Below are 23861 nucleotides of genomic sequence, written 5' to 3' on the forward strand. Positions count from 1 at the left end.
AAATTCTCTTGGGACGCCATGTTTCAGTACCCGTAACCTTTTCATTTTTTGGTAGATGAAGCAGTTCGGGGGCTTGTTGTTCGCGTGACGAACTGATGTTTTTATTATTTTGTTGTAGATATGACGTTTAGATTGCTACTTATTGCGTTTTTTGCGGTGTTTTGCACATTTCTGGTGTTTTGATTTTTCTTATTACGCCATTTATCGACCGGGTGGATTTAATTTGATATTTTGATAGATCAGACTTTTTATAGACGTGGAGATAATAAATTTGTGTTTTTTAAATTTTTTTTTCTTTTTTAATAAAAAAGAGAGAATGATTCAGATTATTGTAGCTTCAAAAAGAAATGTGTGTATTAAATGTGTTTGTATGTATATGTGTATAAACCATATTTTTTGGACTGTAATGTGGCAGTGGGTGAGGGGGGTGCGGTAGCGGTCCGAATATGGCTGTGGGTGAGGGGGGTGCGGTAGCGGTCCGAATGTGGCTGTGGGTGAGGGGGGTGCGGTAGCGGCGGCGGAGCAGAACACAGGAGGCAGGAGCCGCCTGCTTCAGCCAACACTGTGCCCGCTGTTAAACATTAGGGATTTCACTTCCATGCGCCCTCAGACACTGAGATCCACTGTCGGAATAGTCACTGCTCCCCACGCCAGGGACCATGGGTGTGGGGAGCAGTGAATATTCATTTTCCTCAATAGCGGGCACAGTTTTAGCCCAGCCGCGACTTCCTGCAGCGGCTCGGCGATCATGTGTGCCCGCTATTAAAGAGTATGAATATTCACTTCTCCCCACTCCCCTGGGCGTGGGGAGTAGTGAATATTCATTCTCTTTAGTAGCGGGCACAAGTGATCTCTCAGCTGCTGCAGGAAGCTGCGGCTGGGGTGACACTGTGCGCACTTTGAAGGAGAGTGAATAGTCACTGCTCCCCCACGTCCATGGTCCCGGCATAGGGAGCAGTAACTATTCCAGCAGCTTATCTCAGAGTCTGAGGGCGCATGGAAGTGACGTCATGCGCGGCTCACATGCTGAGATCAGCTGCTGGCAGCAGAACAGGATGCAGTGCTGGAGCAAGGGAAGAAAAGTGAGTAGAATTGTTTAATTTTTTTGTGTGCATGGTGATGGGGCAATGGGAGTGCCATGCATACCAGGATTGAGATCAGGGGTGCCATGCATACCAGGATGGGGTTGACATGCATACCAGGCTGGGGATGGAGGTGCCATGCATACCAGGATGGGGGTGCCATGCATACCAGGATGGGGGTGCCATGCATACCAGGATGGGGGTGCCATGCATACCAGGATGGAGATCAGGGGTGCCATGCATACCAGGATGGGGATGGGGGTGCCATGCATACCAGGATGGGGATGGGGTGCCATACATACCAGGATGGGGATGGGGGTGCCATGTATACCAGGATGGGGGCTTTATATACCAGGATGGGGCATATATATTAGAAAGGGGATATATATACAGAATTGGGGGACATTACCCCTATAACAGTGTCAGCAGCAGACCTCCTCCCCATAACAGGGCATCATGACCACACTTTTTGCTTTGATTTGTTTTCTATTTTTCGCCTCTAAAACCTAGGTGCGTCTTATAGTCTGAAAAATACAGTATAAATATGTGTGTATAGTTTTTTTTAACCATTATTACACTTTCTTGTTCGTCCCCTCAGGGGACTTGAATCTGCCATCGTCTGATGTTTGGTGTATATCATATATGTACAGTACAGACCAAAAGTTTGGACACACCTTTTCATTTAAAGATTTTTCTGTATTCTCATGACTATGAAAATTGTACATTCACACTGAAGGCATCAAAACTATGAATTAACACATGTGGAATTATATACTTAACAAAAAAAGTGTGAAACAACTGAAAATATGTCTTATATTCTAGGTTCTTCAAAGTAGCCACCTTTTGCTTTGATGACTACTTTGCACACTCTTGGCATTCTCTTGATGAGCTTCAAGAGGTAGTCACCGGAAATGGTCTTCCAACAATCTTGAAGGAGTTCCCAGAGATGCTTAGCACTTTTTGTCCCTTTTGCCTTCACTCTGCGGTCCAGCTCACCCCAAACCATCTCGATTGGGTTCAGGTCTGGTGACTGTGGAGGCCAGGTCATCTGGCGTAGCACCCCATCACTCTCCTTCTTGGTCAAATAGCCCATACACAGCCTGGAGGTGTGTTTGGGGTCATTGTCCTGTTGAAAAATAAATGATGGTCCAACTAAACGCAAACCGGATGAAATAGCATGACGCTGCAAGATGCTGTGGTAGCCATGCTGGTTCAGTATGCCTTCAATTTTGAATAAATCCCCAACAGTGTCACCAGCAAAGCACCCCAACACCATCACACCTACTCCTCCATGCTTCACGGTGGGAGCCAGGCATGTAGAGTCCATCCGTTCACCTTTTCTGCATCACACAAAGACACGGTGGTTGGAACCAAAGATCTCAAATTTGGACTCATCAGACCAAAGCACAGATTTCCACTGGTCTAATGTCCATTCCTTGTGTTCTTTAGCACTTGGGGACACTTTCAAAGTTTTCCCAATTTTTCACACTGACTGACCTTAATTTCTTAAAGTAATGATGGCCACTCGTTTTTCTTTACTTAGCAGCTTTTTTCTTGCCATAATACAAATTCTAACAGTCTATTCAGTAGGACTATCAGCTGTGTATCCACCAGACTTCTGCACAACACAACTGATGTTCCCAACCCCATTTATAAGGCAAGAAATCCCACTTATTAAACCTGACAGGGCACACCTGTGAAGTGAAAACCATTTCCGGTGACTACCTCTTGAAGCTCATCAAGAGAATGCCAAAAGTGTGCAAAGCAGTCATCAAAGCAAAAGGTGGCTACTTTGAAGAACCTAGAATATAAGACATATTTTCAGGTGTTTCACACTTTTTTGTTAAGTATATAATTCCACATGTGTTAATTCATAGTTTTGATGCCTTCAGTGTGAATGTACAATTTTCATAGCCATGAAAATACAGAAAAATCTTTAAATGAGAAGGTGTGTCCAAACTTTTGGTCTGTACTGTATGTAGATAGATTTTTGTTAGTCCCCTTAGGGAACTTGAACCTGCGATCGTCTAATGATGTGTGTATTATATATGTATATCTTTTCTGATCTCCAGGTCTCCGATTGTAACTTGCGTCTGTCACAACTGGAGGGAGATAACTATGCTCTGAGGGTCCGCCAGCGAGAACTTGAAGCCGAGGTAAGGAAACGTCCAGATGAGACCGAATGGGTCTTCTTGTCTAGTGCTGACATCATTTTGTTTCTCTGCAGGTGAATAAACTAAGGGAAGAGTCTCTGTACTTACAGCGGGAGGAGCAGACGCCGCACGCATGGGAGGTACAGCAGAGACACGAGCTGGAGGAAAGGCTTCAGAGAGCAGAGAGTGCGGAGCATGAACATTTGACAATAATTCACAGGATGAGATCAGAGATGAAGGACACAAAGATCCTGGTCTGTGAATTGTGAACTTCATTTTAGGGTGGTTCCACAAGGGGCGGAAATAATCGAACACAGATTTTTCTAATGATCCGTAGAAAAAGTTGTATCAAATGCACAGCAAAAAAATGTTGAGATAAATGCGGATTTGTCGCATATTTTGCTGCTAGTTATCCCTGTGAATATCAAAATCTGATATAACAGAGTGCACAGTGAGTGACTGTGCTTAATTTTCATGTGTTTTCTTCTTTTCAAAAGTACTTTTCTTCTAAAATCACATAAACCCGAAGAATAGAAGCCATCGCATCTCCTTCTTCTGTTAAAGTGAACCTACCTGTTCTCCCCCGAATATAGACCACCTCCATTACTTTTTAGACTCTCATTGCATCATCCCAGTTTTGGGTTTGATGTGACACAGATGCATATATTTGCACATAATTAATTTATTTGCTGCCATTTATCATATACATATTAACCCCCTGGTGATAAATGCATTTTATTTCTCCGTGCAGCTGACCTCCATGCAGGAAGAGCGGCAGAGCGCTCAGGCCGAGGCAGCGTCTCTGCGGGGGAGGTACAGCAGTTCTCAGAGAGAAGCATTGGAGCTGCAGGACCGAGTCCTGGAGCAAGAGAGGAAGAACGCAGAACTGCAGAGGGAACATCGGAGCATTCTGGAGAGTCTTCACCGAGCTCGAGAGCAGGTTGGACGCCGCGTGTGATATAGAGTGACTCTCATGTGCAATACTGACTGTTAGAATCTGGTTTCCTGATTGATATCATTTACTTACAGCTCATTAATAAGGAGCAGTCACTGCAGGAGCTGCAAGAAGAAAAACTTCGGCTGCAGGAACATAGCCAGCGGTTAGAACAGGAGACCGGTGCGCTGCATGCTGAGCTGGAGGTCCAGAGCCTGGCCGTAAGCGAGCAGCACAATTTGATTGAGAGCAAGGTACAATGACGCTCCTGGCAGTCTGCGGCCTGGTTTACATGCCTGACATCAGTTCATTTTTCTTCTATTTGTCCCTTAGCTGAACCAGAAAGAGCAGCAGGTGGAACGATTGCGTAAAGAGGCGCAGGACCTGCGGCGGCAGCTGCAGCTCTCAGAAGATAAGGTAAGAATTATCTTATTTTGTCACCAGGTTTCTGCTACCTCATCTGAGAGCAGGATGATGTAGGGGCAGAGACCCTGATTCCAGCCTTGTATCACTTACTGGGCTGCTTGCTGCAGTTTTGTTAAAATTCCTGTTTTATCTGCTGCAGATCTAGCAGTTCTGAATGCTGAGCTGGGTATAACGCCGCCCACACCACTGATTGGCACAGTGCACACTGAAATCTGCCAATCAGTGGCGGGGGCGTGACAGCAGGTTTACTCTAGTGATAATCTCCTGTTGATAAAACTGTGATTTTTATCAAAATTACAGCAAGCAGCCCAGTAAGGAACACATCGCTGGAATCAGGGTCTCTGTCTCTACATTATGCTGCTCTCAGATTAGGCAGCAAAAACCTGCTGACAGATTTCCTTTACATCAGGTTCCGCTTGATTTGGATTACATTCGGTCTATCCCATATTTTAATCCCATTGCTATCCAGGTCCAGCATGTAGAGACCACAAGGATGGGTCTCCAGGAGGAGCTGTCACGGTGTCAGACAGAGAAGACCTCACAGAGCGAGACCGTACTGAGGTTAGAAAGAGAAATGCGACATCTAAACATCCAAAAGGAGGATGTGGAGCAGAAGGTAAGATGGACATCTCTCGGCGACTTATCCGACGGATCTGTGACTACGTTGCCTCGTTTTACCGCACTGTCGTGTACGTGTTTCTAGATGCTGGCACAGGCGAGAGCCACAAAGAGACTAGAATCCCAACTGGCAACATGCCAGTCTGAAGAAGAGACAGCCCAAGAGAAGATTACACTCATCCAGGAGGAAAGAGATTCCCTCCAGGGCAACGTCCAGCAGCTTCAGAAGGAGGTGACGCTTCTAATATAGCTGCCAGGACATTGTATGCCCGCACTGCTTTACACCATAGGGGTTCGCTCTCTGAACATGTCCTTGTATCTGCATAAAAATAATGGATGCAGCAAGTGCCACATGCAAAATACCAGCCGGTCCTTAAACCCTTTTTCTAAGCTTGCTATAAAGCGTGTTCTCCTCAGTCACTAGTACATTAAAGGGCTCTTTCATAAAACTTTTATCCCTTGGGTGCAATCTGTTTTTTTTTTTTTTACTTAAAATTTGCTTTACGCGCCCTTCCCAGGTCCGATATTAGTTACTGGCTGCAGAACTGACATCACATGAACAGCGCTGCAGCCAATCGTTGAGCTCAGATTTTGTTCCTCCCACAGTTGACTCAGAAGGAAGAGCAGCTCAGCGAGACTCTTCACAAGGCTGAGGCTTTGCAGCTCGATATCACCAGGAAAGACTCTGATATCGAATCACTTAAGGAACAGTTGCAAACTTCACAGGATGCTCTGCAAATCGCCATCCAGGAAAAAGAAGAGACAAGCAAAGAGGCCGAGGCGCAGGTACATCGTGTATACCGGCAGCTGTGCTCAGAGAAGCTCAGATCCCCAAAAAATGTTTTACAGAAATGTTTCCTTACCCTGTGCATCAGGTTCAGCAGAGGGAAAAAAGTATTGCAGTCCTCCAGCAAGAATTGTCATCAGTAAAGGAAGAATTTGGATCGTGCAGAAACGAGGTATGTGAAAAAGTGGACCGCGAACCAGTTATTAATATACACTGCTCAAAAAAATAAAGGGAACACTTAAACAACAGAATATAACTCCAAGTAAATCAAACTTCTGTGAAATCAAACTGTCCACTTAGGAAGCAACACTGATAGACAATCAATTTCACATGCTGTTGTGCAAATGGAATAGACGATAGATGGAAATTTTTGGCAATTATCAAGACACCCTCAATAAAGGAGTGGTCCTGCAGGTGGGGACCACAGACCACATCTCAGTACCAATGCTTTCTGGCTGATGTTTTGGTCACTTTTGAATGTTGGTTGTGCTTTCACACTCGTGGTAGCATGAGACGGACTCTACAACCCACAGAAGTTGCTCAGGTAGTGCAGCTCATCCAGGATGGCACATCAATGCGAGCTGTGGCAAGAAGGTTTGCTGTGTCTGTCAGCGTAGTGTCCAGAGGCTGGAGGCGCTACCAGGAGACAGGCCAGTACACCAGGAGACGTGGAGGGGACCGTAGGAGGGCAACAACCCAGCAGCACGACCTCTACCTCCGCCTTTGTGCAAGGAGGAACAGGAGGAGCACTGCCAGAGCGCTACAAAATTACCTCCAGCAGGCCACAAATGTGCATGTGTCTGCACAAATGGTTAGAAACCGACTCCATGAGGGTGGTATGAGGGCCCGACGTCCACAGATGGGGGTTGTGCTCACAGCCCAACACCGTGCAGGAGGCTTGGCATTTGACACAGAACACCACGATTGGCAAAGTCGCCACTCTCGCCCTGTGCTCTTCACAGATGAAAGCAGGTTCACACTGAGCACATGTGACAGACATGACAGAGTCTGGAGACGCCGTGGAGAGCGATCTGCTGCCTGCAACATCCTTCAGCATGACCGGTTTGGCAGTGGATCGGTAATGGTGTGGGGTGGCATTTCTTAGGAGGGCCGCACAGCCCTCCATGTGCTCGCCAGAGGTAGCCTGACTGCCATTAGGTACCGAGATGAGATCCTCAGACCCCTTGAGACCATATGCTGGTGGGGTTGGCCCTGGGTTCCTCCTAATGCAGGACAATGCCAGACCTCATGTGGCTGGAGTGTGTCAGCTGTTCCTGCAAGATGAAGGCATTGAAGCTATGAACTGGCCGCCCGTTCCCCAGACCTGAATCCGATTGAGCACATCTGGGACATCATGTCTCGCTCCATCCAACAACGTCACGTTGCACCACAGACTGTCCAGGAGTTGGCGGATGCTTTAGTCCAGGTCTGGGAGGAGATCCCACAGGAGACCATCCGCAACCTCATCAGGAGCATGCCCAGGCATTGTAGGGAGGTCATACAGGCACGTGGAGGCCACACACAATACTGAGCCTCATTTTGACTTGTTTTAAGGACATTACATCAAAGTTGGATCAGCCTGTAGTGTGTTTTTCCACTTTAATTTTGGGGTTGACTCCAAATCCAGGCCTCCATTGGTTAATAAATTTGATTTCCATTGATGATTTTTGTGTGATTTTGTTGTCAGCACATTCAACTTTGTACATAAAGTATTCAATGAGAATGTTTCATTCATTCAGATCTAGGATGTGTTATTTGAGTGTTCCCTTTATTTTTTTGAGCAGTGTATATTAAGATCGACTAATATAGCAGGTGCCGGCTGTGTTATAACAGCAGCGACCGGAACGAGATGTGATCTCTGCTTTATAATCCTTTAAATGGCCTTGTCAATGTCGAACAAGTGGCATTTAGGTGGCGCAAATGTTTCATCTTCATCCATCCCCCATGACGAGATCGCGGTTTACATCGGCACTCAAACGCTCGCAGGTTTAACTTCCCTAAGGGGACTAAAAAATAAAGTAAAAGTCAATTAAAGAAAAAAAAAAAGTTGAAATTGTCATTTTTTCCCCCATTAATAACGAGCCTGCTCCGCACATGCAGATCTCGGCGCATCCGTACGTACCAAAGGTGTAAATGGGTTATCACATGGTGGGATCGGTGATAAATGTATGATTGTGGTGGGGGGGTTTCAGTAGAGCGATGGCCAGTCTGGTACACTACTGCTCCCATTGTGGTCTATGGAACTGGCTAAGTTCGGCAATAAGTGAAGCGATGTTGTACATGAAGAACCATCGCTCCATTCAAGCAGCACTCTCCATAGAACAGTTTAGGGGTCCCAGTAATCAGCAAGTTACCACCTTTTCTGTTGACAGGTGATCACTTACGTTCACGATACCGCTTCTGAAAGAGGAAAGAGTTTCCTCTTTTGCCCTTATTAAATATACCATGTTTTCTCAGCTGTCACAATGTCAGTCACTGCTGGAACAGAAGCAACAAGAACTGGCCCGAGCGACAGAGGAGCAGAAATCAAGCGATAAAGAGGTGTCCCAGCTCAGCAGCAGCGTGGAGAGGTTAGAGCGAGACCTGGGGATCGTCAGCGAGAAGCACAAAGCTGCCCAGAAAGAGGTGATGAGATGGGAGACCCCTGTATTATGTGCTCTGCTTATCTTCACCGCATTTTCCAGAGCTTCTCACGTTACGGACTCCTTCCTGATCGCAGGTGTCCAGTCGGGATCAGGTGATTCTGAATCTGCGCACAGACTTGACGGCTCGAGAGCAAGAATTGCAACAAGCAAAAAGTGAGGTGCGACTGGGCGGTAAAAACTCAATAACCGGGTGTAGAAGTCCGTGCCGATCGCTGTGTAACTATGGTGTATTTTCTGCAGCATGTCCAATTTGACGAGGAGTTGAGCAACGCTCGTTCCAAGCTCAAAAATTTACAAAGCGACGTTCAGAGTCTCCAGGACATCTGCACGGAACGTGAAAAAGCGGCCATTGAAAATGAAACTGTCATCCAAAAGCTGCAGCAGGACAGAGAGAACAGTCTTACTGAGGTGAGGGAAAAATGGAGCCAAAAGAAAAGCCTGTGGGGCTGCTAGACGCTTACTGACATGATAAAGGTCCTTTGTGTTTGCAGGTGCAGAGACTCCAGCATCAGCTCTCCTCTCTGAGACAGACCCATCAGGTGGATAGCGATCGCTTCAGAAGCGACTCTGCGCGGCTGCAGGAGAAACTGGAGTCCGTGACGCGGAGACACGAGGAGCAAGAACTGGAGCTTCAGCGCTGCAGAGCGAAAGCGGAGAGACTGTCGCAGGAGCTGACACTCTCACAGCATTTACAGCTGCAGCTGGAGGAGCAGGTAAGACGCCGTCATCATTACTGAAGTAGAATATTTCTACACTTTACAGACCTCTTAATCTGCAGCATTGGCTCAGTGAGTAAAAACCCAGAGTAAACCTTCCGGCTTCTCTAAGTGAGTTTTCTCTGTAATAGCGCAGCTGGTGGTTCTTGCAGCATAAATCAGATGACAAGTTCCCTTTAAAATTTGCAGCCATGCTCATTATCCACCTTTCTGCCTTTTTTTTGCTGCGAATATTTTCTAGAATACAAGCCCTGAATATTTTAGCTTCCCCTAATAATCGAGAGCTGCATTATGAATTCTGCAGGCTTCAGAGCCCCCAGCGATCTTTGGTGGCTTTAATGGCTGCGTTATGGTAATTCTCTTCCTGGGATGTGAAGGCTTTACATTAGTGAACAGATCCGACAGAAACTACCTGTCACTCCACAGTATAAAAATTAAGGGTGCGATTGATAACAACCTGGTTGTGCATTTCCAATAGCAACCAGCAGAATTTTGAATGCAGCTCTTGAGATATAGCACTTGGGATCAGGGTACTGAGCAATGTGTTTTACAATGCGACTGATGAATTATATCTGTACACTTTTATGTGTTGTCTCTGACATATGTCCTGTGTGATACGTCCTGGTCTCGTCTCTCAGGTATCGCAGCGAGATGTCGAGGTACGTCATCGAGATGAAGAGGTTCAGAAGCTGCAGACAAGTCTGTGGGAGGCGGAGGAGAGGGCAGTGAGTGCCGAGAGTCTGTACAGCTCCTCCAACAGCAGCATGGAGCTGTACCGCAGCAAGTACCAGGCCTGTGTGACGCGCGCCGGTGAGCTGGAGGCCAACCTCAGGAAGATGGAAGACGAGGTTCGAGAGATGAAAGAAGAGGTAAGAATAACTGGAAGTATAGACTGTCCTTATCGATGGCAAAGGGAAAACTAGAGCGCTCAAGCACAGGGGTAAAGCATATATTAATGGTGATTTCAAGTCTTTGGTGAGGGCGACAGTGAAATTGTAGCTACACATTAATCATTTCCTATGGTTGTCTCACTGCGACCTGCAACAGTTTCCATAACAGATATGTGTAAACCCTGGTCAGATGAGGAACAGTTTCTGAAAAATTCTGCAACCAATCTACTGCGGACGAGCCTTCTCCCCTATGGGGGATACATGATGACAGTGAATAGTACTGACTGCCGATATCCGTAATCAGCTCCGCATCTGCTAATTCAAAACATGGAAGAATAAACAGGAGACGCCTCGGCTGACAGCTGGGGGATTTCTAGTTCAGGATTACACGCAGTTTAATGTTACTGCACTTTCTGAAAACATTTGACAGGTTGTATAGACTTTTTTTGATGAGTGGCGGTCCGAATGCCGAGACCCCAGGAGAAGAAGCTTTTGGCGTGCCGCTCCTCTGTGACGTCAGACAGACTGTATAGATGCATGTAGTATCTGTTATCCGTCTCTGCAGCACTCGCCTGAGCACTCTTAGTAATTGGTGGGTGTCTCTGCAATCGAAGGTGTATCGTGTCTTTAAAGTATATATATATATATTTTGTTAGACGTGCAGCTACTTTTCACTGGTGACGCCATACAATAGATAGGTGGTATATCTACCCCAAACCAATGTTAGCTGTGAAGTCTACAGCCCCCTATATAATGCTGCATGTCCTATTATTGGGCAGTTGACACATACTCTTCCTATAACGCATGTCTCCAGGTATCGGAGCGAGATGCACGGCTCTCCGCTCTGCGTGGGGATCTCCTGGTTCTGCAGCAGGAACTGGAGGGTAAATGCTCGGAGCTGGAGACGTGTGAGGAGGCCATAGACCAACTGACCCACGAGCTTCAAGCAACACAGAGCGATCTGAGCGTCAGCCGTGAGCAAGCACAGCAGAGCGAAGAAATCCTGCAGACTGTGCGAGAGCACGCAGCAAGGCTCCAGAACCAGGTGAGCGACCATCTGTTGACCGGTCATACATGCTAAGCTTAAAGGGAATGTCCACCCCCTTAACCACAGATGGACACTTCCTAGAAAGTAAATCGGCACTGGACAAGGAATGAAAGGTGCCAGACGAGTGCAGCTCTGGAGTATAATACTAAAGTTGCTCAAGTTTCCATGTGGATCTACTTATAGATAGGAGGAAAATTCCTTTCTTGTCTTTATTGAAGTAATTCAGCTGCAGCCTTATGTTTAGGGCATCCCTTCTGTCTGTGAGGTTTTTGGAGTCCATATAAATGCATTGTGGTTTTTCTTTCAGGCGGTAGAATTAGAGGAAGATCTGGTAAGGCTACAGACGGACTTTTCCACATATAAAGCCTCCCACAGATACAGCGACGGTAGTTATTCAGAGATGGAGAGACTGGTCCGTCAGCTCACCCAGGTCGGCACACTCGTTGCTTCTACCGTCCACATCTTTCCTCGTTCGTTTCCTCTACTAATCTTGTATTTGGGATTGCAGGAACTTAGCCGTTCAGAGGAGGAGGTGAAGAAACAGATGAAGGAGACAGAACGGAGTCAGGCTCTTCTTCATGAACTAAAACTGGAGCTCACAAAGGAGCGAGAGCAGAGGAACGGCACCATGAAGGGTGAGTCCAGGTCATAACGGGGCTGGATCATGTAGGGAAACCGTGGTGCTTCATGAACTGCTCTGTACACAGATGTAGAGCGGCTGGAAAAGGAGGTTTGTAGCCTGCGTCATAGCACGGAAGTGCAAGGACAGGAGCACAAGCGTCTGGTGTCAGATCAGAAGCTGCAGATCCAGAAGCTGCAGGAGGAGTTGAGGGACAGCAGTAAAGTCACCACCCACAAGGAGCAGGTGAGGCCCGAGACACGCACCTGATATAGGAAAATACTTAACACACCTTTTTTTTGTGGATTTTTCTTCAATTTATAGGAATAAAAAAATGGTTATAAAAAAAAGGTGTAAAAATGCATTAAAATGATAATAATCTCCCTTCTAAATAGTATTACTAGATCTTCTAACCGGACGACACACGGCAATGTAACGGGCAATCCATCTCTGTGTGGTTTGAACCTGTTTACAAAGCGGCTTTAATACTTTATGAATAAACCTGTAAATATTAATGAGAACAGAAAGCCGGTGATTAATCACTTTCCTATACACAGAGATGATGTCTCTGCCCGTCCATGACTACATTTATAATAACCGTCATGGACAATGGGCAAAGCCGAGCCCAACGTCTGCTTCCATTATTTTATCAGGTGCGGTCTAAGCCAGTGACATAAAAAACCCTAGCAAACGCCTGTACTGTGTGGACATACATTCACTTTTCACGTCTCGCAGGCCATTCAGAAGCGCGATGCTCTGCTGCGTCAGTCAGAGGCCGATCTCCTGCAAGCTCGCAGCTCCTTAAAATCGCTCAACCAGGAGATCGAGCGTCACGTGGAGACGGCGCGCAACATGGAGAGAAGACTGCAGAGTGCACAGAAAGAGTCCGATCAGAGGGAGCGAGAGAACGGCGCCTTAAGGGCGGAAATGCAAGAGCTGAAGAAAGAATTGCAAGAGACTTACAAGCTCCATCAAGAAGCAGGTAAGAAACATGAAGGGATGCAGGAAAGTGAGAGATATATGTGGAATATATAGACATGGGTGGAAGATCACACATTCTAAATAAAATGGACGGTGACTTTGTGTCCAGTGCAGGGTCTGGCAGGTCAGGAGGAGAAGACCCTGCTGGTGGAGAGCGCCCTGCAAAGTGCACAGGAGCAGCTGAGCGAGCGTGTAGCTGAAGTCGTAAGACAGGAGCAGCAAGCACGCAAGACGGAAAGTGAAATGCGCACGCTAAGGGAGCGAGCAAATGCCGGCGACGAAGAAGTGGAGCAGTGCAGGTACTGCCATTGCCGGTCAAATAATCTCCATTAAACCTGTCAGATGCGTCCATCTAATCACTTTGTATGAGCAGGACACTGGTGGAGCGACTGAAACTGGAGCTTAACGAGGCCAAGAAGAGGCATCAAGCAGCATCTCAAGAAGCCCTAAAACTGCAGCACTCGCTGAGCAAAGTGCAGCTGGAGCAGGCGAGCGAGCAGGAGCAGCACCGAGCGCTGCAGCAACAGGTAACGGACACGGTAATAACAAGTCCCAGAATGCGCAGAGAGCACACAATGACAGAAACGTCCTTCAGCTGCAGGAACAAAACACCATTCAGCAATCGCTGAGATCAGAGCTGGAAGAGCAGCACGTACAGCATGAAGAGCTGCAGCGCCAGCAGCACCGGAGCAGAGAGCGAGAGGCCGCGCTGCAGAGAGAGCTGGAGGAGCTGAGCCTGAGAGTGAAGCACTCTGACCGGCTGGTGAGCATAGAACAGCGTGCGCCCATTCATTAAAAATCACTTCATAGGGGGCGCTAAAGCATTTCTGTTCCTGCAGCTTGCAGAGCGAGATCGAGCATTGCAGAGCCTGCAGAGCAGTTATTCACAGCTAGAGAGAAGATGGCAGACAGCACAGGAGGAAGCCAGGGACAGCGGCGCTCAATTAGAGCTCACTAAGAGCGCTCTGCAGCAGACACAGAGGAAAATCCAGACTCAGAGCAAGGAGGTAGGTGTCAGCAAGTCGCCTGTATCAACCATACTAGTGTGCTGCAGTGCCGTCAGTGCACGGGAGTCAAAAGGCCAGAAACCCAGTATAACTGCAGGGATCTCCACCAGTATATCGAGGACGCGCCACATTGATTATTTCTTTTTTATTATTGTAATAGTCATTAGGATGCCTGTGTTGTTTGCTGAATGGGGTTATAATACATCCTCATAGGGTCAGACACCATGGAGAGGAATGGACCGGCTGTTATCCAGCTTCCATAAGAAGCTCCCCCTAGTGGTGGCTGCTGGCATAGTTCCCTGATGGAAAGCACCATAGAATTTTGGCTGTAATTTCAGATGAACCATCCTACATTGATAGGCACTTCAAATCCTCTGTCTGATCCTCATTTTACTCATCAACCATTTTCACTAATCCCCAGTCTAAGCGTTTGGAGGCATCTATGATGCGACTGCGCTCGGAGGAAGAGGCCGCCCAGAAAACAGTGAGAGGAAGGAGTCAGGAGCTGAGTGCTGCTCAGGAGTGTGTACAGGAGCTCAAGAACCAGGTCACCGCCACTCAGACCAGTCTGCGAGAGGCCAGAGAACAGGTACAATGGGACATTGGGTTAAGGAGGACCTGTCACAAAGTCATAAGTGGCCAGTTTTTGTTCTTTTATTCCTGTTCCTCCTCTGAATATTCCCCTCTTGCTTTTTATAAATCCGCCGTACAGTTCCAGAGATATGGGCCTTTTTTATTCAGTGGTAATTTTTAGGATTTTTACAAGGGGGCGGTGCTGACAGGATCCTCTGGGGCGGGTCTTTTTGCTGCGCTGCATAATTACCCTGTCAGCACCACCCCCTTGGCACTAAATAAAAAGGCCCATATCTCTGGAACAGTACAACGGATTTAAAAAAAATAAATAAATAGTGGAATATTCGGGGTCAGTGGGAATAAAATAAGAGCAAAAGTTGACTACTTTTGACTTGGTGACAGGTCTTCTTTAAAGGGAGTCTGACTGCATTTTTGACCCCCTCAAAACATAACTACGATTGAACAATGTGCATGGTGGTGGAGACTGCGACCAAAGAATACAATTATTAATTCTCCCCCAGACCCCAGAGGGCATCCTGTGCTATTTGTGCTAAACACAACCCAATCCGTCCCCCGAGCTCTTGTGTGGTGGCTGTTTTTCTTGTAAACATCATTGGGGTTGAAGTCTGCTGCCACCTGGAGGTTGACACTAAGAATACATCTTAAGAAAAAAAAGTCAGCTTTGGGACATTCTACAGGACATCCAATGGTTTCCTGTGTCCCTCAGTGAGGCATCCAAGAAGAGATTTTACAGTAAATACTAAAAATCCTTCTCGTAGTCTACATTGTGGGACACAGCAGTCTTTGTTTCGGTGGTCTTTGTTTTTCTTCTTCAACTACTTTTGCACTAACTGAATAGCAGAGTGTCTGCAGGCCAGGTGTAGCCTGACCCAACTTTTTTCTTAAGATGTATTCTTAATGGCGGCCTCTAGGAGGCAGCAGACTTCACCCCATGGTTTCCTTTGTTCCCTAATGAAGGTTACAAGAAAATTTTACAGCGAGTACCAAAAATCCTCTTTTGCCTTAAGTGTACCCCATGGGGCATTTTCTGACTACTCAATTATAGTATGAACCCTTAATACCGACGTGATGCAAAATTAGAGCTTATGGAGGCCACAGCAGCCGAGGCTCCACTCTTCCCATGTTAGAAAAAAGGCACTAAACTAGAGCTGAATATTGGACTCTGACCACCTAGATGATGTAGTGACACGATGCCTACAAGGCCACGTCAGAGGCTTTTATTAAAGGGGTTGTCCACACAGGAACGATTAAAAATCAACGGTAAGTAGCACGAAGATGGCAAACGGGAATTGCTGAGCACTTGTTGATCCATGATCTGACTGGCCTCAATTGATAACTAATATATATCGGCCGTTCTTTACGAGTGTCTCTTTTTCTAGATGTTTTGTGCTTGTAACCAAAATAATTATTTACAGACGGAGTATATAAAAGATAATATCCAAAAAGAACTACTAAAATATAACTTTTAATCATACGGTTAAAAATACCCATATAACAACGTGACACATTATAGGGTCACCAACATATCTGAATCTTCTTAATATATAATGGTCTTCATAGATTGTAGCTTGGGATCAGGGCCGTCACTGCTTTTGGTATCTGAGTTATGTTTATTCAGTAATGTCTTTATTGTCTGTACAAGTCGCCTCTAAAATTGTAAAGTGCTGCGGATTATGTTGGTGCTATAAATAAAATTCTTATTATTATAGGGAGAAAAAAACAATTTAGAGGGTGTGGAGGAGTGTATTCACCCTCACTTACCCTACTTGCTGCGGAGGTTGGCACCCTAAGTTCAACACTGTGCCCCCACTCAACGTCGGCTATCCCTAAGTGACCCTAATAGGGACTAACTATCTAAGAAACCTCCACCATCACCAAACAATACAGTTCAGTATAAAAGCTCATACCGGATGAATGGTACAGGGTCATAGACTTAAGGAGTAAATTGAATGATCTCTCTTGATGTGAACCCTCAGAAAACACAGCAATCAGAATATTGAGAAGATTCAGATATGTTGGTGACCCTATAACTTGTTACATTGTTATATGTGTATTTTTAACCGCATGATTAAAAGTTATATTTTAGTAGTTCTTTTTGGTTATTGGTTTGTGCTTGTGTAACCGATGATCTGCATTGTTGGACTGAGTGAAGTAGCGGAGGACATCTGTGGTCTTCCACCAGGCAAGACCCTCGGCTTTGGACAGTTTGCTCAATGGCTGGTATAAGCTTTATGTGGAAGAATGATCTCTGATCTGCCTGTAATGTCTTGTTCACATCAGCTGTATACTCCGCCTCCAGTCACTGACCTCCGCAGTATATGGGACAAGATCGCTGAAGCCAGTGATTAGCTGCAGCGGTCATGTCCAGTATACAGGCTATTATAGCTGCAGTTAATGGAAACCGAAAAGGAATCCTGAATCATGTCCTTGTTTGTTGAGCAGCTAAGTGAGCGCAGCAGAGAACTGGCCGCTGTAAGGACGGAGCTGCAGCGCGCACAGCAGAGGAAGGCAGAGCTGGAGCGAGACAGCGCAGCTCAAGAAGAGCGGATCCGCAGACTGAGCTCAGAGATGAGCGCTCTGCATGATCTGCACAGGCAGAAGGAGCAAGAGGTGAGCGTGGGTGACCGTAGCACAAATAAGTCAGTCATACTGGTGCGACCTTGCCCCTCATTACTATTGTTATGGTATTGTAGGCAGAGGGGTGCGAGAGCCGCCTGCGAGATCTCAGTAACCAGCTTCAGCACTGGCAGAGGCTTCACCAGGAGCGGGCACAAGAGCTCAGGCAGAAGGAGGACGACGTGAAGCAGCTGCAGGAACAGCTCGCTGCCATCATGGAGAAACTCCGAACTGAAGGCAGAGAGGTAGAGAACATCTCACTGTGCCAGGGTGTTGGTAACAAGTCACTTCCATAGTTTGGATTAATTCAGCATGTTGTGTTTTTCCTCCCACAGAGAGATGGCCTCCAGAACTCACTCAACCAACTGAGACAGAAGTACAACGCCGCCACCAGTGAGGCAAGTACCTACTGCTGTGGGATTACACGGGCGGTGCCGCATCTGCTGCTGCCTGTCTGTGTCTGAAACTCAGACTAACGTGCTGCCCAATGACTAACACTCTGCTGCTGCTTAACATGGTGCCCAATGACTGCACAATTTGGTTTCAAAATCTTGCGGCCATTGAGCAGAGTGTCGGACACAGCCATCTGCAGCCTGTGGTCGCACCCTTATTCTGGGCTTACACTGCATGATCCTTGCCATTAGACACCCGCCGATCAATGGGAGATTACTGTCCTATCTACACCAACAAAAATCCTCTGGGCACTGAACAAGCATTAATCCGTGTGCAATGTGCTGCTGATAGTAGTGATTTTTAAGTCTGCTCGCAACTCATCGCACCAAGCAAGCGTCTGTCTTGTTTGACGGCTGCCTGTTTAGACGGGTCTGTAGTTGGGAACCAGTGTTCTTACAAACGCTCGATTCATAATTATTGACTCGTCTAAATTATCCTACATGTGACTCAGAATAGGAGCTACAATGCCCCCAGTCTGAGGGTACATTGGCACAGGTTGACAATTTTGATTGAGGGGGCAGAACTGTGCACCCCCTTATTTAAATTTTATTATTATTATTATTATTATTATTATATATATATTATTTATACAATTGATATGATAAGTCCTCAATATGAATGTATAAGTGGTTTAATTTGCGTTCTGGGGGTGACAGAAAGTCCCTTTAAGGGCTTTTGCAGACTATCGTAAAAATCAGACAAGTGCCATCTGTGGTTTTCACGGTTAGCACTCGTCCCCACGTTATTCTATGGGGCTGTGCTTTGTCTGCTTTTTTTTTACCAAGTCGGTCTGAGAAAAAGATCACAGCATGCACGAACTGCCTCCGAGAATCAGATGGCACTTACTCATTCAACTCTTACAATTGCTCATTTTGCCTTTTAACCTAATTCTTCTCTTTTCCATTAGGTCTATGACATCACGTGATTAAAAACTGACTAGCTGAATCCTTCTAAGGTCTATGTAGAGACAGGAAGTCAATTTTTTTCTGTATGACTTATATGTCACTGCAGAAGTCCCTGGCAGGGGAAAGAGGGAGCAGCTGGGTTAAGAGTTGGAGGGGAATGATAAATGAAGGGACTAGAGATTTCCTGTTTCTACATAGAGAAGAATTATCTGGGTAGAAAGGCAAAATTAGCAATTGTAAGTACACAGTGCTGTATAATATGATGACTGCAATATATTAAGAGGATAAAGACTTTGATGGAAGTGCTACTTTAAACATGAGCTCATTGTTGTCACGTGCCACTTAAATGTCCCTTGCCATGTGTAATATTCTATCAGTACGGTACCACTGGCCTCAACCACCAAAAGTCCAGTTTCACGCCCATCTGTATGTGCTTAATATGGTAGCAGTATACAGAACATATATTACTCCTCTCCTGCAGCTCGACACCCTGCGAGGCTCTCTAGAAGCTGCGAGGTCTGACTGCAGGCGACTGCACCATGAAAGCGAGTTGGTTGTGTGCAATGTGAACGAATGGGTCAGCGAACAGAAGTGAGTGACACAACCACAGTGACGTGGTCACACACATCCAAGTCCGCTTTATAGCCATCTATTCTCCGTCATGTAAGTTCATAGACATTTTATACCTACCACAGAGAATCCAATAAGACCTTGGGGGAGAAAATACTGGAGCAAAATAAGCAAATCCAGCAGCTGAGCACAGAAAAAGAGTAAGTACTGAATGGGCCTAAACTGCTTCTCTAAGGCCTTATTCACACACTGCAGATCTGATCTGGATTTGTACAAGTGTTTCCATTATATTTCCCCTGACTTATAAATACTAATGTGTGTGCACAGGACCTACAGCGTATATTTACAGCACCCAGGAGACTAGCTTGTAACCTCATCATTGCTTCTTTTATAGCCACATGGAGGAGGTGATTGAGCAGATGCAGAAGGAGAACAGATATCTGAGAAATCTAGAAGACGAGAGACGTATAGAGAATGAACGGTGCAAGGTGAGACGAAAATACACGGGCGCTTTTCTTATAACATTTACAGTTACGTAATTGAATGTATTCCTTGACAGCTTGAGTCTTTCATATAGGTAAGATGCGCCTTCACCAATCATGTATGATTTATGTCCATTTGGCCAGAGAAAACGTATAATATGTTGGTTGCTCCTACCTAGAAGCACATTTTGGAACATTCATCTTGATTACTGGATGTTCTGACAACTCATAGCGGTCATTCGTTTGTTTATTTTTTTCATACTTTTTATAAATTAAGATTTTATTAATTAACTCATTTCCAACGTGGTCAGTAAAAGTACGCACCACGGCGGAAAGGCCCGTTCAGCGCGGGCTCCAGCGCTGAGCCCGCACTGAACCAGACACATGTCAGCTGATTCTTACAGCTGACATGTGCCCGCAACAGCTGCGGGTGGAATCGCGATCCACCCGCGGCTGTTGAGTAGTTAAATCCCGCTATCAATCTCTGACAGCAGCATTTAACAGCGCCGCGTCGGTGACCCCGTCACATGATCGCGGGTCACTGATGGGTGGGCATGACAACCTGGGGTCTGCAGCAGACCCCAGTGGTTGTCATGTGCTGATCGCTATGAGCGCCACCTAGTGGTCGGCGCTCATAGCACAGGAGAATTTCTGCTACATAGAGGTGATGAGAAGATCACCTCTATGTAGCAGAGGTGATCAGATAAGTGCTGCTTCTATAAGAAGCAAGCAAAAAGTGTATATAAAAAAAAAAAAAAAAGTTTTTTTTAAAAAAAAAGTTTAAATCACCCCCTTTTTGCCCCATTCAAAATAATAATAAAAAATAAACCCCACAGACATATTTGGTATCGCCGCGTTCAGAATCGCCCGATCTATCAATATAAAAAAAGAATTAAGCCGTTTACCGATCTGATTAACAAGAAAAAAAAAACTAGAAACTCCAGAATTATGTTTTTTGGTCGCCGCAACATTGCAATAACAGGCGATCAAAACATTGGATCTACCCCAAAATGGTATCAATAGAAAACGTCAGCCCGGCGCGTAAAAAATAAGCACTCACTCGGCCCCAGATCTTGGAAAAAGGCGTTTTTTTTTTTGTTGTTTTTTTTTTTAGAAAACTTTGGATTTTTTTTCACCGCTTAAATAAAAAAGAACCTATACATGTTTGGTGTCTATGAATTTGTAATGACCTGGAGAATAATAACGGCAGGGCAGTTTTAGCATTCAGTGAACGTGGGAAAAAAAAAACTGTGGAATTGCATTTACTCTGTCGCCTCATTGGGGGACACAGGACCATGGTGTTATGCTGCTGTCCACTAGGAGGCGACACTATGCATAATCTGAAAAAGATTAACCGTGGCTCCTCCTCTGCAGTATACACTCCTGGACAGCATCAACCTTCTCCAGTTTTTGCTTAGGTGTGCCTGCTATGCAACACTAAAACTTTTACTCCGTTTTTCACCGACAGGATTACAGATGAAGAAAAGTGGGTCTACTGCGAGACTCCCGGCATGGCTCCTTCCTCGGCCCCTTATTATGGGGTGCACGGTTGAAGTTGAGATGGCTATTCCCTATGTCGCTCCTTCCCCAGCCCCTGGGGTGCTGGTTCGAAGTCGAGACCACCCTCCTTCCCCAATTCCTTTTGGTTTCTGGGCTGAGGTCGAGGCGAGGATATAGCCCCCTGATGGTGACAGCAGCACCTCCCTAATCCCCCCCCCCCTGGGGGTATTAGGTTGAAACGCCTCAGATAGGGCCTGAACAGGCTGCAGCTCCCAGCAGCCAGCACACTACGGCTGAATCCAGGGACCCCAGCCCTGCTGCGGGTTCCTGTCGGGGCCGGCGGGAGCGCAGGCAGAACACAACAGAAGCACACTGTTTCTGCGGCAGCACCAGCTCTACGGTGCCTCAGGGGGACTCTTCACAGGGCCCCCCCTTCCGCTTATACCCCACCGCTATTCTGCCTTTAAATCCGGGGGGTCTGGTTCGGATCCGGCCCCCTCCCGGACTTCCGCGCGGGCCTGCAGTCCCTTTGGGCATCAGGCATCTAATTTAGGCCGCGGCTTTGGCCTAGCCGAAGCTGCCACCTCCTCTCCCCGGCCTGCCCCCTGGATGACAAATATGACACTCTACAGTGTCATAGAGGGGGCGGATCGAAACTGAAAGGGCGCGATTTCACACAGTTCTGCCGCCCTTTGCAGCTCTCCGCCCCCCTTCTTTCTTAACGTTACTCCAGCGGCCATTATCTGCTGCAGGATGAGGGAAGACCAGCCAGTCTCCGGGGGGCACAGGATCGTGGATCTTCGGCGCTGGACCTAGGGGCACACCAGTGGGATAAGATCACAGCTGGAGTTCTTCCTCGGCTGTGAGTCCAGGCTCCTCTGCATAGCCATCCCTGTAGGGCCCTCTGCATAGTGCACTGGGCAAGGTCCAAGAGAACCAGGTAGGACTGCTATTATGCACTCTGTACACCCTAAAAACCAAGCAATGTGAACTGAGGTCTAAGATGGTACACATGCAAGAAATAAGAGCATGTTCACACTAGCAAAAAGATACAAAACCTACAAAAGACAAAAGATATCACATACCCTACCATCATTATATAAAAATGTAAAGCAAAGTTGCATATGAAATATAGGGTACTTAGTGAACTATTTTTGATCAAAAAACTCTGTACAGCCTGCAGCAATACTCTCCCAAGTGGCAGCACATACCCGCACTGCCAGGATTGCATCCAGACTACTGTGCCAGAGCCCCAAGAAGCCCCTACCAATGCTTCGGTGTCTAATGCCACGCCGGAATGGGTCACTCAGATGTCGCAATCTATGACGCAGTCTATAGATAACCTAACCTCCACATTGCTTCAGGCTCTGCAGAGTCATGCCTCGGCTATGAACGCTACCCAGCAAAGGGAAGGCTCGACTCAGGGACATGACGACCCGGGCACATCCACGTCTAGGTCAGGACGCAAGCGGACCCACAGGTCACGTTCATCTGCGTCATCCCATAGCACACGGTCTTCCCCTTCTAGGGAAAGACACCGTAGCTCCAGGTCATCTAGACCGTCCCCTACCAGGGACAGACAATGCAGTTCTCCGCAGCGATCCCCGACCAGAGAAGGTCTCCACCCTGGTTCACCCAGCAGGAGACGCCTTAGCGATACACAGGATTTGGAAGGCATCTGTGATTCCGACTCAACAAGGAAACTGAAGGGTCTCTGATCCCAATCCCCCCTAGCAATACAGCGCTAGCTGAGGACGTAATCTCGTCCATCCATCGGGTGCTGGACATTTCTGATCCGCCCCCGGAGGCACCACAACACAAGATTTCCTTTGAAGGACTTCTGAAGCCGCCTAAGGTCTTCTTTGATCACCCAGAATTTAAGTCGATCCTTAAAAAGCAGTTCTCACAGCCTGAGAAGAAGTTTACCAATCGCAAATATCTGGAGGCGCAGTACCCCTTTCCACAGGAGACCACCAAGGAATGGACAGATCCACCCGAAATGGATCCCCCAGTCTCTAGGCTAGCAGCACAGTCATTCCTTTCACTGCCAGATAGCTCAACCCTCAGGGATACAGCAGACCGGCAGGTAGAACGCATGGCTCCCGCGTTCGCTTCAGTTTGGGCTGCCAAGGCCACCCTGCCTTGGGCCCAAAATTTACAAGCTGGCCTCCAAGTATCTGCTCCTGAGCGGTCGGACCAAGCGGTTCAAATAGCAGTTGTAGCAGATTACATGCTTCATACAGCTCTGGATTCTGCAAGGGGTGCAGCGGGGATAGCATCAAACGCCATCACGATTCGGCGTATCCTCTGGCTGCGGGAATGGAAAGCAGACGCAGCCTCAAAGTCCTTCACTCACCTCCCGTACCTCAGTGGTCGACTTTTTGGTGAACAGATGGACACGATGATATCCAACGCCACCGGGGGTAAGAGTACCTCTCTCCCCCAACTGAAACCCAAACGCACTTACGAGAAGCGTAACCAAACTCTATTCCGATCCTTTCGGAACTCTTCGGGCTGGTCCGTCTCGCGGCCAGCACAAAATAGCAACCGCTCCCTAAGCAGGGACAACTCGCGGTCGACGCAAAAGTCGGACAAGACCTGGCAGTCAAAAGCAGGCCAGTCAAAGTTCAAAGGAGGAAAATCTCAGACTTCTTCCTCATCATGACTCACGGACTTCGGAAGACACCCCACCTGTAGGCGGTGGACTTTTGCGCTTTCATCAAGTCTGGCTGCCTATTACAGAAGACAGGTGGGACAGGGAACTAGTGTCTTCTGGATACAAGATAGAGTTCACTTCCAACCCGCCAAGCGGTCTTCTCTCTTCTTCAAGCAGGA

General features: G+C 46.9%; 1 protein-coding gene across 5 annotated transcripts in view; it reads left to right on the forward strand.

Annotated features, from left to right (window-relative positions):
* The window catches only part of PMFBP1 (polyamine modulated factor 1 binding protein 1), a 99703-nt gene that overhangs the window by 71477 nt on the left and 4365 nt on the right, over positions 1-23861 (forward strand). For 2 of the 5 annotated variants that reach the window (XM_073659268.1, XM_073659270.1), the window contains 30 exons: positions 3155-3238; positions 3310-3489; positions 3987-4175; positions 4265-4423; positions 4503-4586; positions 5065-5211; positions 5299-5445; positions 5820-5999; positions 6089-6172; positions 8458-8625; positions 8720-8803; positions 8886-9053; positions 9137-9358; positions 10000-10230; positions 11066-11296; positions 11607-11729; positions 11808-11934; positions 12007-12164; positions 12654-12900; positions 13009-13198; positions 13273-13426; positions 13495-13662; positions 13739-13906; positions 14328-14495; positions 16943-17110; positions 17194-17361; positions 17452-17514; positions 18956-19065; positions 19170-19244; positions 19439-19532. In XM_073659268.1, the coding sequence (XP_073515369.1) occupies positions 3155-3238; positions 3310-3489; positions 3987-4175; positions 4265-4423; positions 4503-4586; positions 5065-5211; positions 5299-5445; positions 5820-5999; positions 6089-6172; positions 8458-8625; positions 8720-8803; positions 8886-9053; positions 9137-9358; positions 10000-10230; positions 11066-11296; positions 11607-11729; positions 11808-11934; positions 12007-12164; positions 12654-12900; positions 13009-13198; positions 13273-13426; positions 13495-13662; positions 13739-13906; positions 14328-14495; positions 16943-17110; positions 17194-17361; positions 17452-17514; positions 18956-19065; positions 19170-19244; positions 19439-19532 (4539 nt within the window). The remainder of the gene's footprint in view (positions 1-3154; positions 3239-3309; positions 3490-3986; positions 4176-4264; positions 4424-4502; positions 4587-5064; positions 5212-5298; positions 5446-5819; positions 6000-6088; positions 6173-8457; positions 8626-8719; positions 8804-8885; positions 9054-9136; positions 9359-9999; positions 10231-11065; positions 11297-11606; positions 11730-11807; positions 11935-12006; positions 12165-12653; positions 12901-13008; positions 13199-13272; positions 13427-13494; positions 13663-13738; positions 13907-14327; positions 14496-16942; positions 17111-17193; positions 17362-17451; positions 17515-18955; positions 19066-19169; positions 19245-19438; positions 19533-23861) is intronic. The other 3 variants (XM_073659269.1, XM_073659271.1, XM_073659272.1) reach the window with 3 other exon arrangements.

Source organism: Phyllobates terribilis, unplaced genomic scaffold, assembly GCF_046119375.1.
Source record: "Phyllobates terribilis strain yellow unplaced genomic scaffold, ASM4611937v1 Scaffold_13__5_contigs__length_258822181, whole genome shotgun sequence".
NCBI lineage: Eukaryota > Metazoa > Chordata > Amphibia > Anura > Dendrobatidae > Phyllobates > Phyllobates terribilis.